At 36.7% G+C, this 15,142-nt stretch overlaps 1 protein-coding gene across 1 annotated transcript in view; it reads left to right on the forward strand.

Annotated features, from left to right (window-relative positions):
• The window catches only part of LOC126183570 (PP2C-like domain-containing protein CG9801), a 46,785-nt gene that overhangs the window by 13,751 nt on the left and 17,892 nt on the right, over nucleotides 1–15,142 (forward strand). Inside the window, exons 3-4 of the mRNA XM_049925661.1 lie at nucleotides 4,162–4,929; nucleotides 10,808–11,127. Coding sequence (XP_049781618.1) covers nucleotides 4,162–4,929; nucleotides 10,808–11,127 — 1,088 coding nt within the window. The remainder of the gene's footprint in view (nucleotides 1–4,161; nucleotides 4,930–10,807; nucleotides 11,128–15,142) is intronic.

Consider the following 15,142-nt stretch of genomic DNA (forward strand, 5'->3'; position numbering starts at 1 on the left):
CTTCCCGAAGCACTGGTCCATATATTTTCCTCAGAATTTTTCTTTCCTGCTTTTCAATCTCTCTGATCTTTGTATGACCATGAATCACTGTAGTTTCTGCAGCATAAAGTGCTTCTGGTAGGGCTACTGTGTTGTAATGCCTTAGTTTCGTATTGACAGAAATAGATTTCTTATTATAGTGATTCCAAGTGAGCTTATATGCTTTTTGTAATCTGGAGATTCTATCATTATTGGCGACTGAGTTCGGTCCTGATGGTTGGATTATCTCTGCCAGATGTATGAAGTGGGTGACTTGTGTCACTTTCCTGCATCGAGTATTGTCCACCATGTCATGTACATAAAACATGAACATTATTCTCCCAATATGATTTCCCAGGAGCATAACTAAAATTACCACTCTTTCTGTCGAGGACAGTTTGTTCAGCACAGTGTTCTTTATCCTGTCTTTCAGGAAGTTTTCAGTAAATTTTCAAGCCTAATTAGATGCCCTACCAGTAAAAAATTTAATTCCTATGTATAAAACAGTTGCAAACATCTGATTGCATTGCAAATAAGTTGATGTGTTAAATAATCGACATTAAGAATGTAAGTGAGAAAAGGTTTGAAATTAGTCTGGGTAATTAGCACACCATTTTAAGCAGAAGCTGATTTTTCACGCAGCTAAAGGTTTATGATCTCACACTATGTGTTGTGCAATGATGTAATTTTGCAGGTACATTCAGTTGTATATGTGGGCATTGTCTGCAAACTGTGTTGTGAATAGAGTTGCTAGTGAAAAATTAATAAATTTGAAATGATGTGTAAAATTTGTTGGAAGCTCTCACTCTCTAATAGTGAATGAATGGAGTCCAGATGTTTGCGCACCATCGGTTATGCTGCCTCAAAACACACACACACAGTTTCTGACTACAGTACTTGTTTTATTACATTAAACTTTTAACATAAGGGTATATTTGCTTGATGGCTATACTATAACAGTATTTTCAATTCAACCAATAATTACATGACATATTGAAAATAAAATTTTTGTTGCCCTCTGCTACTGGCAGCGTGTTCCAGTATAGTCGCTTAGCAATGTAGATATGAATGCATTTTCAAATTAGATCTTCATATGGTGTTGATTAAAAGAGTTTGTTGGGAGTCTAATACATTTGTATGTATGTGTTTTCATGTATCATAACTCTTGGAATAAAACCTGCAGAGAGTGCTATTTGGATTGTTTGTTAACAAAGGTTTTGAGAGCCATACACATTGCCGCGGAAAAGGTCAGTCTGATTAAGGTAGGCCATTTTTAGAATTCAGAATGTTTTCCATAATTCTGCCACAGGCAGGGGAAGTACAGCAAGATGGTAGTTCTTTAAATCATTTCTATTGTCTTCTTTTGTAAATGGATGTAACTTCTTTTTTCTGTAATTGTTGGGGACAGTCGTCTGTATTAAATTAAGATTAGGACTAGAACTAATTCATTTGAAAATTCTTCATAGGTCCTATCAGGGACACCATTGGGCTCCAGGGTCTTATTTACTTTTAGCAATTTGTGCTGCTTCATTTCACTGCTAATAATGGTTATCTGTGCAGCAGTATGTCGGTTGAATTGTGACACTCCTTGATTTTCTTTTGCAAAAGTACATTTGCTACAGGAGTCAAAATTTTATTTTCATTTTTCTTCCCTGTTATCATAAGGGAAATTAATTTTTGTTGCAAAGATATTTCTTGTATAGAGGACACACTTTTCATAAGGTTTGGGGAGATCCTGCAATGGGCTATTAGTACAGTAGCTGTTGATGGTTTCTGACTTGGTTCTTCTGGTAGACAGTTTAGATATAATTTTTGTAACAAGAGGGATGTTTTCCTGTATTTCTATATTTAATTCTTCTGTTAGATTTATTTGTTGCTAGGGCTTGATCAGCTATTAATTTAAATTTCAGTTACAGTTAAGTACATTAACTGTCCAAATTATCTAGCCCCTTTCTCAGAAATTAGGGAAACACACCTCCTTCTCTATTTTTCTGAACGTCTATACTTTCCTTCTTGTTTCTGTAGCCATTTGTACCTTGTGGTCATTGTTGCCACAACTGCATCATGATTTGTGATACCAGTCTCCTTGTGAACGTCCTAATAGATGTCATTTGTGTTTTTTGTCAAGAAATGTAATATTTGCATCAAGGGTGGCTTTACTAGCTGCCTATTTGGTGTCATTTCCCAGCAAAAACTGTAGAACAGTTCCACAATGTGTTTTATAACACCAACTGTGAAACTGATTTGGCAAAAATTACCGACAGTTCTCATGGGATGCAATGGCACCGTAGTTAATATTTAACTAAGATTTGGCTTGAAGTTTTCATTTACTTTTGTGTGTGGATCTGGTGGCAATAGAAGGATTCAGTTTTTAAGTGTAGGCTAAAAGTTGAACTTGTTCAAACAATTTCATGTGTTGACTCAGTTTCGACCTGATTTGATTTAAGTCTGCCTGCTTCTGTTCTATATATACAATAATTTTCATAAATATGTAGGTTTGGCAAAAAAAGTCTCATTATCATCAGTTAATTGTCTTAGGTACCATAGTGTACAGGATGGTTGCTGGTCAGGAAATATTTTAGGGAATTCGTTTAAAAAATAATTATTTCAATGGCCTTAGCTGAGTCTTTCCAAGTTTTCTCCCAACGTAACTCTGTCTGTGCCTATGTGACCCAAACTGCCAGACTTTCAGAATCGAGGCAGTGACAGCTGCTGATGAGACACCTTCAGCCCTTTTTTAAAGTTGCTGGTGAATTCACACCATTGATTTAGCCAATAGTGAGGTGGGAGGCACGTCACGTGTGTGAACACTATAGGATTCTGGAGAGCAGAATTCAGTAACTACGCTCTGTTGTCATCCAGACCTCAGCTAGAACACAAGTGTTTCCTGGAGGCCACCCAGTGTAACCCATGTTTTGAAGTATATGATCTTTATCTGACCTAAGTCCGTGTTCTAATTTAACATCAGCTGTGGACAGCCTGTTTCCAAGCTGACCACTTCACTACGTTTGCAATAGTAATTTGTGAGACCTAGTAGTTTCCAAAATCTAGAACTTTTTTCTGAATGCTTTTACAGTTGATTAATAACCGTTTAATATTATTTGCTGGGAGTGTGGCTAGCATTCTTGAGCCATGCAATAGCATTTCTCCTCTCTGGATGGAATTTCAGGAGGAATAGTCAATATTCAGGGATATCACAGGAACGATCATTCAAAGCAAAAAAGTCTAATAAATATGGGCTTGTAATATGCATACCTTAAACACTACGTGCACTTGTCCAACCTAGCTACTGTGAAACACATCTCTTCTGCTGCGAGATTGCTCAAAGCTCTAACAGAATGCATTTTAGAGCCCATATTTACTAGATATTTTTGCTTCAATTGATCGTTCCTGTCTTATTCCTGGATATTGAACATTCCTCCTGGGACACCCTGTATATGCACACTGTGTGTTCTTATTAGTTTCTGTAAGATGAAGGAAGGATTCCTGTGTGTGTTTTGGTTGTGCATGTTCTTCTGTGTTTATATGTGGTGGGCAAGTTGATGATACTTCTTTAATTAGAAATACTTATATGTAACATGATCAATAAACATTGTAATTTGTTTAGTTCTGTTTTCTTTCAACTTTTCAACAACACTGACTTGTTCAGATATTAAATGATTTAAGTTTTAAAAATTGATGCCTAGTCTCATGTGCGATTCCCCCTGATTCAGGCAAGTCTCTGTCTTGTTTGCAGATCTCACAGTGTAGCACCTTAACAGCAATAGCTGTTTTGTTTCCAATTTCGGTTTATGTACTTATGACAACTGTGTTATTTTATTAATTTATTAAAATGTCACTAATGTGGCCCATGTTTTGATATATGTAGATACACAGCCATCTTTTAGGAGCCATTGTATTAAGAGTAGCTTTGTTCTCTTACAAAAATCTTCTTACTTTTGTTGCAGTGGTACCTACTTATGTTCAAAAATTAGGTGATATTACTTTAATTTTTTAATTCATTTCTGGTCATTTCAGTTGACACATTTTACCATTTCGATTATAACAATGAAATTAATTTTGAGGGGGAATCGCATTCTGGGCTTGATCCAAAAGTTATTTGCTACATTCTCTTACATGTGTTCTGTTGACTTTCTGTCCCAGTTACAGCAAGTGGTTGTAATTCCACTCATGGATATGAGCAATGGTTCCATGGTCAACCTCGTATTAATCGGACTTACCCAATAGATAATTCAGTAATGAACATTCGAGCTGCAGGATCTGTCTTCAGTGTTGGGAAATTGTCTGTACAGACCAGTGTATCTGATTTGCCTTCCGCAGTTGATGTTTCAGAAGAAACTAACCAAAATAAAGAGTCATCTCTGGGGAATACTGTGTGCAGTAGTTCCAAAACTATAAAGAATTCAAATGAATCTTTGACAGGGAATGCAAATGTTGGAGGGATCATTGAAGACAATTACCTGGGTACAGATAATGCTAATGCAGAACTTTCAACCACCAACATTGATAATTCAAATGGAAGCAATTCAGAGTTTAACAGGAATGCACAGATTGTGGCTGCGAGATATTCTGATAATACAACTACACATTTGCTAGATAAAGCAGAGAACAATGCTGAAGAAAGTTTAGGAATAGAGAAAAATGTGTGTAATACATCCTCTGGAAATGGAGCCAATGTAGAAAGTTTGACTGCAGATAACAACATATATTCAAGAAATTTTCCTTATGAAAAGAGTGGCCGGCGAACTGTTGCCGTGGAAAGTATTGATGTCTTTCATACCAGTAACATTCTAGAAGAATGTGTAATACCACCACCTGCAGAATATGCTTCTGCAAATTACTGGGCTAAACATATGTCACCCATACGAAAGTCTAAGAGTGCTCCACCTCCATTGTCAGCTGGAGGTATTGGTGAGTTCTGCCACCGATAAATTAATTTGTGATGTTCATTTAAGTATGTAGCGTGGAGTGAAAATATTGGATTGCAGTAGCTCATGCATACTTAAATAACAGTGACAAAAACAAATAGTTTACATAATTGTATTAATTTGCAATTTTATATAAGCCTCAGAGTAATGAATGTACTGCACGTTAGGTGCTACTTGTGCTTGTTAAACTTTTTTCTCTTCTTACATTTGGGTTGAGCATCAGTTTTTGCATGTATTTTATACTTTTATGGATGAACTTTTGTGATACCTGTTCAGAAATGTGCATGCATTTATGCATATGTAAGAAATAATATATAATTCAGATTAAAAAAAAGGATTTAAAGCCACAAACTGTTGCCTGACAGATAAACTAAACTGGAATATTGGGAGTTAGTAGCATGTTACTGTTAGCCCTAAGTCTGCAGGTTAAGTGGGCATTTGCATTACACTCTGATACACCATGCATACTCTTGCTGTAGTAACACATTGGAGATAAGTTACCATAGAAACACTTTTAGATAACTTTGGAGGAAATTCTAGAGTCCAGTTTAAAAGAAAATTTTCCTTGCAGAAATATTCAAACTGTTTTGTTTTTGCACTTTAATGTATCTTAATTTTCGCGATAGCCTTAAATTGACTTCTTAGCCAACTACAAAAGATGTTACAATAAAACACTGACGTTGGAAGAATTTGTTAAGTGGGTAGCTAACAAGATCCACTTGAGTTATCTCACTTGATTTTCCATTATTCTTTCATATTGGAATTGTGCATGTGTAGAGGTTTTTACAAGTGTATTCATATTCCATTTTGGAAAATGTCACTGTGTTGCTGCAAATATGATCATTGTCCTTTAGCTGTATAAGTAGAGCATTGTTGGATATTATATAACGCCATTTAACCTCTCTGCTTTTAAATGAATCTTATAAAGCACTATGTTGTAATGTGCAATAAAGTGCTCTTCGGCATGCACATTGAATTGAGGATGAATACTACAGTGCATCAAATAAGTCTTTATCTTTAAGAAACAACAGTACATTTTTTAAAACTATTGGTGAATTTTATTAGCACAGTTAAATGCACATGCAAATGAGATTGTAACCATAATTGGAAAAAAAGTCAATGCAGGTCCACATGATGGTAGCAATTGACTGAATTTTCTGTTTACACAATCAATTGTTTATGTTCTGATGATATTTCAGCCAAGTACTTCTTGCCCGTAATAACATAGTCCTGTGTAGATAATATCCATATAGCCATGTTGTAGGACATATCTGTGGTGCTCAGTCCACCACCAAATAAAATCATGTTTCTGCTGCCTGTCCACCTCACTAGTTTCAACCTCACAATGGCTAAATCCCAAGCTATACGGAACTGATGATGGTTTGCAGTATTTTAATTTCAGTCTTTACTTTTCTCAACCAAATTAAATGTCAGTAAAATTCAGCATTATTGAACACATAAACATAGAGTGAGCCAGATAAATTGTTTGCCTGAAATGTTTCCAGAAGTGGTATAATAAATCTGTTTTCACCCAGTTGAATTGAGAAAATCTTCACTATATGATGTATAGTCTTTTGTCACAGCTATATCAATTACATTGATACCAACATCCACTTTGGTTTTACAAATAGGACTACTGTAGTTTCTGCTGTTTAGGGTCACACATCTTAAAGAGGTAGATTCAACATATCATTTCTATTGCTTGAGGGATAGGGAGGCAAAGGGGCGAGAAAAATTGTACACCAGTGCAGATAATGTTTAATCATTAAACACCCAAACAATCTTCTGTAGTGTAGTCAGTTGTATGGAGGTGCCACTGTGAACATGTCTGGAATTACCAATGATGAGTACCTTTTTGAGAACAATTTCTGTAGCTTCAGTATTTAGAATATGAAGATAATACAATGTTCAGTCTAGTAATTTGTCTTTTGGTTGGAAGAAACTAGGGGCTTAAATTTAATATGTACAAATAGTTGAAACTGTATGCATAATTTGAGGTTGTGGCAATTTATGTTAGGGAATTAGTGCCTGCATATATTTGTTTTTGAATATAACACACTTCCTCTGCGTTACAAGGCTGATTGTTTATTTCTCATCATTAAGTAGAAGTTGTGAAATTACATTTTGCATTTACAGTAGTATAAATTCATAGTAAAATTGGTTTTTCCTTTGTATTTTTTGCCATCTGCTTTGTTATTTTGCAGCACCCCAAAGTTCTTGGCATTTGTATTTCAAGTTGTTGAAGAAATATTACTATATCTTGTAAAATGCATTTTATCTGCATGATATTTTTCTGTGCATGCACTTTCAACCTATTTTGATTAATTATCTTTTCAGTTGTATGCTACTACCCTACTGTTATGTGCTACTTTTTAATAATAATAATAATAGTAATAATAATAATAATAATAATAATAATAATAATCGCCCTTTTGCATGAGATTATGGTATGATTTTGCTATCCATTTTAATTCATATACATATTAACTGTGAGCTGAATAGTATTGTTAAAACTTTTGTTATAAATTTCTAGAAGTAAATTATTTAATTTGTATGTACAATGTTCAAAATGCTTAGGGGCAGTCTAGGCAATCTTTACTTCCTGGGCTTGAAGCTCTCAAAAACTACAAAAACAAAAAGTTGATGGCTTATTTTCTAACGAAGGTAGGTGTTGAGATATTTAGGATGCCATTGTATAGTGATTGAAAACTAAAACTAAATGGCATACACATTTACTTCCTCATATGATTTAATATGTTTGACTAAAACATAAGGTTTCAGTGTAAACACATGCACTGCTCAATTTTATTTGTTCTTCAACCAATGAGGAAGCAGCATTACTCTCTTTTTAAATTTCATGAGCTTTGTTTGGATGTAAGTTTTTTGTAATATTTATATTTATTATTAACACTCCAGATTGAAAGTTGGTAGAGCACTTGCCGCAAAAGGCAAAGGTCCTGAGTTTGAGTCTTAGTCCAGCACACAGTTTTAATCTGCCAGGAAGTTTCATTATTAACACTGTTGGAAGAAACAGACATAGTTGAATTCTTGCAGCTGTACTAAATTTATGAAATTTATTCACAATTGTGGTATCTTTCTGACATTAGCTGCATTAGGTATGAAGATTTGTGACACATGAAAATTTGTGGCAGACTGGGACTCTAGCATGGATTTCCTGCTTGTCACAAGCGGTCACCTTAACCACTTTGGCTACTGGATGACACTTCCAGGACCGACTCAAACTTCCATCTTTCATACTGTGTACAACATATGGAAGTTTGGCTGAGTCCTGAAAACGGGCTCAGATAGCTAAAGTGGTTAAGGTTTCAGGACTCAGCCAAACTTCCATATGTTGTACACAGTATGACAGATGGAAGTTTGAGTCAGTCCTGGAAGTGTCCTCCAGTAGCCAAAGTGGTTAAGGTGACCAGTCGTGACAAGTGGGAAATCTAGGTTAGTCCCAATCCAGCTCTAATTTTGGTGTGTCACCAGTAGGTGACATCTGCATACTTAATGCAGCTAGTGTCAAGAAAGATTTCACAATGACAAATAAGTTTCACATAGGCCCCTACTTAATATATGTAATGGCCGGAACTTAGAGATCAGCACAGTATTAATTTAAATTAGCTGTAAAAACTAGTCAACAGTTCTTTTTCAGTGTGACAGTCACAACTGTGCTATGTGACATTATATCCTATGGATCTAACACTTGTGATATGCTTAATAAAATTGGCGGAACTGATAAACCCACTTAGGCAAATAGTAACATTAAAATATTTTTGGTTTTATAATGAGGTGCGGAAGTTCAGTGAGTTTAATTTTAGTATAAAATAATTGTGTCCATCTGTCTGATGGTGTCTACAAGTGCTGAGAGAAATGCAAATGAAGAAACCTGTTTCCAGAATTATTATCAGAATTAATAAGCTATGAAGGGGAGAGACAATTTTATTATTTTAGTTTATAAGGTAGAGGGATATTTTGTGGGGGCTTATGTTATGACAAGTACTGCTGCTTCATTTCATTTCTGTTATGAAGTAATGAGTGTGCTCTCACTCCCGCCCCCCTCCCTCTCTCTTCCCCCGCCCACCCATCCCAACCACCTACCCATCTCCACCCCCCCCCCCCCCCCACACACACACACACGTTACCTTAGCCCTGTGTGTTAAATTTTCCCACTGGACAAACAATGAAATTTTTTACTCTTAATTTAGAAGACTGTCACTGTTGTACACTTGAGTTTTTCACAGTATTTGTTCATGACTCTTGGTGAATATTGATAGAAATACTTTAAACAGTCTCTTCCTTTTCTTTCACATTTTTTAGTTTTAAATATGAGAAATATTCTTGCATTTGGCCATTTACATAGTAACAGTCTTTCTTAGCTTTTACACTGTTGTAGAAGGTCACTGTTTTCATTATGTGGCATATTTTATTTTAACTTTGTGGTGGATGCCCTTCTTGTTGCCACTATAGTCAGGATGTCATTTAACAGACTCTCTAAATAAAGTGGTTATGTAATCTACAAGAATTAAGAGTTGGGTCCAAAATTGTTAAGGCTTTTGTGGCCACTTGTTAACAAGCTGCCTGTTCGCTTCAGTCTCAGGTTCTTTGTCCAATGTTCGTCTGATTTTTCTGATGTTTCGCCCGCCCTGACGCTGGCGAAACATCAGAAAAACAGACAAACATCAGCTGAAGAACTCGAGACAGTTTGTCAGGTGGATCCAAACTTTCATAAGTACAGGGAGAGAATTCACTAAGTTTCCTTGCTTGTGTTCAGTAGTATTTTCATTTTTATCAAAAATATGCAAAATCTATTTTGCATAAAGTATTAGAGGCTGGAACACTAAGCTTCACATATCCAAGAATATGACATAATAAATACAAGAATAAATGAAAAATTTTATTGAAACTTCCTGGCAGATTAAAACTGTGTGCCCGACTGAGACTCAAACTCGGGACCTTTGCCTTTCGTGGGCAAGTGCTCTACCATCTGAGCTACCGAAGCACGACTCACGCCCGGTACTCACAGCTTTAATTCTGCCAGTACCTCGTCTCCTACCTTCCAAACTTTACAGAAGCTCTCCTGCGAAACATGCAGAACTAGCACTCCTGAAAGAAAGGATATAGCAGACATGGCTTAGCCACAACCTGGGGGATGTTTCCAGAATGAGATTTTCACTCTGCAGCGGAGTGTGCACTGATATGAAACTTCCTGGCAGATTAAAACTGTGCGCCCGACCGAGACTCAAACTCGGGACCTTTGCCTTTTGCGGGCAAGTACTCTACCATCTGAGCTACCGAAGCACGACTCACGCCCGGTACTCACAGCTTTACTTCTGCCAGTACCTCGTCTCCTACCTTCCAAACTTTACAGAAGCTCTCCTGCGAAACATGCAGAACTAGCACTCCTGAAAGAAAGGATATCCTGCATGTTTCACAGGAGAGCTTCTGTAAAGTTTGGAAGGTAGGAGACGAGGTACTGGCAGAAGTAAAGCTGTGAGTACCGGGCGTGAGTCGTGCTTCGGTAGCTCAGATGGTAGAGCACTGCCCGCGAAAGGCAAAGGTCCCGAGTTCGAGTCTCAGTCGGGCGCACAGTTTTAATCTGCCAGGAAGTTTTATATCAGCCCACACTCCGCTGCAGAGTGAAAATCTCATTCTAAAAATTTTATTGTTTGTCACTATGCCTGTGTTTTGGAAGAAATTACTAAAACCCAAAGTATTATACACAGGAGAATTTACTTAGGTATTTTAATAGAATTTAATAAAATATCTCTGAGTTCAATCTGAATTTTTGTTGACATTTGATGTTTTATCTATCACAGAAGAACATTTTGAAAAACTCCTAATTTTGGTCTGTGCAGATGCATCACAGATTTCATCTGAACCGGAGGAAATAGCTGGTATTTTGAATTGGTTTCATCCACATCCTGATGCATTTGGTGTAGCTACAACTTTGTACGAGAAACATCCAATCACTCAAGAAAATGCTGGAGACCCAATTGCTGACTGTTTTGCTCTAGTAGCAAGAGAAAATTCAGCTGTCTTGGCACTTGCAGATGGAGTTAACTGGGGCGAGAAAGCCTGTGTTGCTGCAAGAAGTGCAATACATGGATGTGTGGAATATCTGAACAAAGCTTTCTTCACCCCCGGAGTCTCCGCATCAAAAGTTACAAACACAATGGTAGGTTCGGTAATGTAGTTTTAATTCATAAGTATTTATTGTCTTATGTATTAATATATGTGAAAAAATCTCTACTGGATAGGACACAATTCAATGATGATTTGTAATATCCTGAACACCTGTTTTAATGAGCTGTGTCCTGTGAAACAACTAGAAAATGCAATTCTTCTCCTCCCAACAGCCAGGAACAAAACCAGAAATACACATTTAAAAACGGTGATGTGATGTGAAAATCAGGGAAAAAAGATATTTGTGAGGTGCATCCCATTGCTATTGGATTTTTTATAAATATGGTAGTGGAAAGTCCTGGTGGACTGAAGTAATTTAAGGGGTAAAAGTAACAACACACCAAATAATAGAGGCAATCATTGAAATTGAGCATGTTGTGCATGTAACATGTTGCACCACTGGATGGTAAACTCTACTCCTGGCTGCAGTTTGGCAATGTCCATTCATTCATTCAGGTGGATAGTTATTTGGTGAGCATGCCCACATACAAAGTTGTGCATAAATTGCAGGAAAGCAGGTAAATTATGTGATTGCTTCTGATAGGATAGGATAAGATAAGATAAGATAAGCCTATGACAGGACTGAAGTAGGATGTGCTGGATAGGTATGTTGGACAGGGCTTGCACCTGGGTCTTAAACTGGCGTGTGAACAATGTGCAAGAGGTTGTGGGGTGAGAGCTGTGTGAGGATTGACGAAGACATATATCCTACTCCACATCCATTCTCAATCTGTTGCCACAGGACAAGATTTTTAAATTTGTTTTTTAGTCATCAGTGTTCATTTCTTGATTATTTTGATTGCTACATTAATGTTTCTGGTTCAAATTTCTCAATGACAAATACCAACTGGGTTGCTGCCACTTTGGTCAAAAGGACAGCAGTAAATTAAAAAGTGGTCAACAAAGCACTGTCAAAAATATTCTCCTCGGTATTGATGCATGCCATAAACAGTTTTTTCGTTTTCAGAGGACAGTAGAGTCAAGTGTTAAAAACTAAAACTTTGAACAGAATTCCAATGGTGTATCTGTTAGAAGAACCAGTGACAAGGAGGTATCAATTAACATAGTTGAAATAAAGCCCCATGCTTGTGGACTTTAGAGGGCCTATATGAAAACAGACGACTCCATAATTCAGTGTTCAGTGTGACTGACTGCCATGCAGAGGACCCAATCCGGTTTCAATTCTCGGAGCTGACAGCAATTTTTTTGTATTAGGACTAGTACAGCACCTAGCTTCATGAGGCAAGTGAGGGTCTACTTGATATTAGTTGCGGTTTCAAAGTCTAGAAACCCGACGGCAACTGGAAGAGTCTGATAATGCCATTAGCAGAACAACGCAGCAGTCAGTTGGTCTGTCTATGAAAAGAATGCGGAACTTACATTATGTTATTTATATCAAAACAGAATGAAAAGGAAGTTGCCTCTTTAAGATAGATACTTACATCACACCCATATATAATGAATTATAATATATAATGAATTATATATTAGCGGGAGAGGTCAGAAGAATCCCTTGACTGATTCAATATATTCTTATAATTAACCAAAGTAATGTTAAAAATGTAAAGTAAGTACCAAAACACACAAGGCAGTCTTTCCTTCCACTGTTCTTGTTTTCAAAATTTATTTTAAAATGAAATTATGCCTTCCTTAATTTAATTTCATCAGTGTAGTATTCTAGAAGCAGAACCTCAATCTGCCTTAGAGAGAAAAACAATGACAACAAGGAACTGCCTAGATACAAAATGAATATTTTGGATGCCTTTTTGTAGGTTTTGTGGCCTAAGTTCCCTTTCTTTGTTCAGAACTTTTGCTTCATTTCATGGCAGCTATTTCATACATTGCTATTATATATCCCATGTGATATTATGAATCGTGCACTGAAGCCTGGCAGCTCCCTCAGACAATTTCCATCTTCAGCAAGAGACAAAAATGGGAATTTAAAGTACAAAAGTAGGCTTAGTAACATGGTAGGTCAAGCTTTTATTACACAGAATGTGTGATTAGAAACTGAAGATTGCGTGTTTCCAGTCATGGATTTCATTATATATCATAGAACTGCAATGGGATATTTTGTGGTTAGCAAAAATAATTAACTAAAAAGGGCTCGTCACAAAGAAAACTCTTGCTTCTTTCAGTCACTGATAAATGTTAATACGTGACCCAGGAAAATAACTCCTATCTAGGTGCTGCACAACGATTACATATGGATTTCCCCCATAAAGCTTCAGCTGGTAAAGCATTTTAATCCTCCATTATAACACACTGCAAGCCACTGTTTAAAATTCTCTTGCCGTCACTTTTGCTGCATCTCATAGAGTAACCTCTGTAGTGTTTGATGTGGTTTATTGTATGGTCCTCCAACTTTGCATTCCAAATACCCAGCCCCGCCTAGTGTTGCAATCCTGTCTTTGCCTATGTTGTTAATGACTGTGACATACCAGTTTTTGTTCTGTTTGTTATGAATACAGTATTTCCTTTAACACACTTCGAAAATTGCAAGTGTTGTACAAAAGTTGAAAAATGTTATTGATCCAGATGTTAGGAACAAGGCTCTTATAATGCAGCTTGTAAGTAAAAGTTTTGTATTGTGTGAACAAAATGTTCTCCAACAACACAATTTCATATACATCTCGTCTGCAGTCAGCTGTGCAGTTTCACCAAAGAGCACACATTTGCTGTCACCTTAGATGTGTTTTAAGGCAAGCAAGCTTCTGGCAAAAACACAGCTTTTGTGAGTTCTCATACCAGTAGCAGAACTCCTGTTAGTGAGACACTGGATTCAAATGATGGATTGATATCTTGCCTCGTCTTGAAGTGCATCCTTGTGGCACATTTTGCAGTCAACTCTAAGCCCAGAATGTACTTGGAGTGACCACCATGGCATACAACAGCAGATCATTGTGTGTCACAGGGAATATGGATTTTCACTGAACTGTGTAGATCATGAGGATGCTACAGATCTCTTATGAGACCCCTGTGGTATCTCTGCTGTTTTAAGCTTTCCCAGGTATGCAGGGCTCTACTTAAGTCACCTTGTATTTTTCCTATTTGTTTGAAGGGATATTGAAAGAGAAATTAGATATGATCAAATGGAGTATAGTGAGGTCAGCAGAAGTGTGGTAACAAAGCGAAGACCAAAAAGTAGTTCAGTCAGGAGACATGTTATACTACTAAAAAAAATACTTCAGAGAGGAAATTCAAATGTAGGCTTTATTGTAGACAAAAAAATAAAAACCATAGTGTAGATGTGTAAGGAAACACAGACCGAGTAGCAGGGCTTGTTTTAAAAATGAACCATAGATGTTCCATAGAAGTCACTTAAGTTTGTGCACCGAAATGTTCAAAGGATGAAGTAAGACCGCTAAGAGGAGTTACAGAAACTTGTAAAAGTACAGCAGATCCCATTAAAAGACTATGGGAGATTTCAAAACGAGTATAGGACAAAAACCAAAGAGTGATTCCTTAGTGAAAAACTTTGAATGTTACATAAGAAATGAGAGAAGTCATACAGCAGTAGAATTTGACACTAACAACATGTTTGTTCTTAAAACATTCTTCCTGAAGAAAATAAATAGATTACAGAGTTTGCAATTATGAAATGGAACTCTGAATGAATGTGACCATATATTTTATCAAATAAAGACATTTTGGCTGTTTGCAGTCTCCCCGCAACAATCTTTAATTGTACTGGATGTGATGGCCTTGAACCATTTTAGAATTTTAAAGTGACCAGTGACTCATAAGATGCAGAGTACAAGTAGGTACAATGTTAAAAAGAAATACTCGTGAGGCAGGAAGCCGATAATATATACTTCCCGTTGTGTGTGACTTACACACCCCGATCGTGTATTTTCAGTACTGTAGTAGGAGAGTCCACTCACTTGATGAAACAGACTGATCAGATTTTCACACTGTGTTTTGTGGTGTACTTTGCATGCGACATAGAGCAGCATTTTCTCTGAGAATACTACTGCATTTGTTATGAAATATATTTCGTATTTCGA

The sequence above is a fragment of the Schistocerca cancellata genome, chromosome 4, assembly GCF_023864275.1.
Source record: "Schistocerca cancellata isolate TAMUIC-IGC-003103 chromosome 4, iqSchCanc2.1, whole genome shotgun sequence".
Lineage (NCBI taxonomy): Eukaryota > Metazoa > Arthropoda > Insecta > Orthoptera > Acrididae > Schistocerca > Schistocerca cancellata.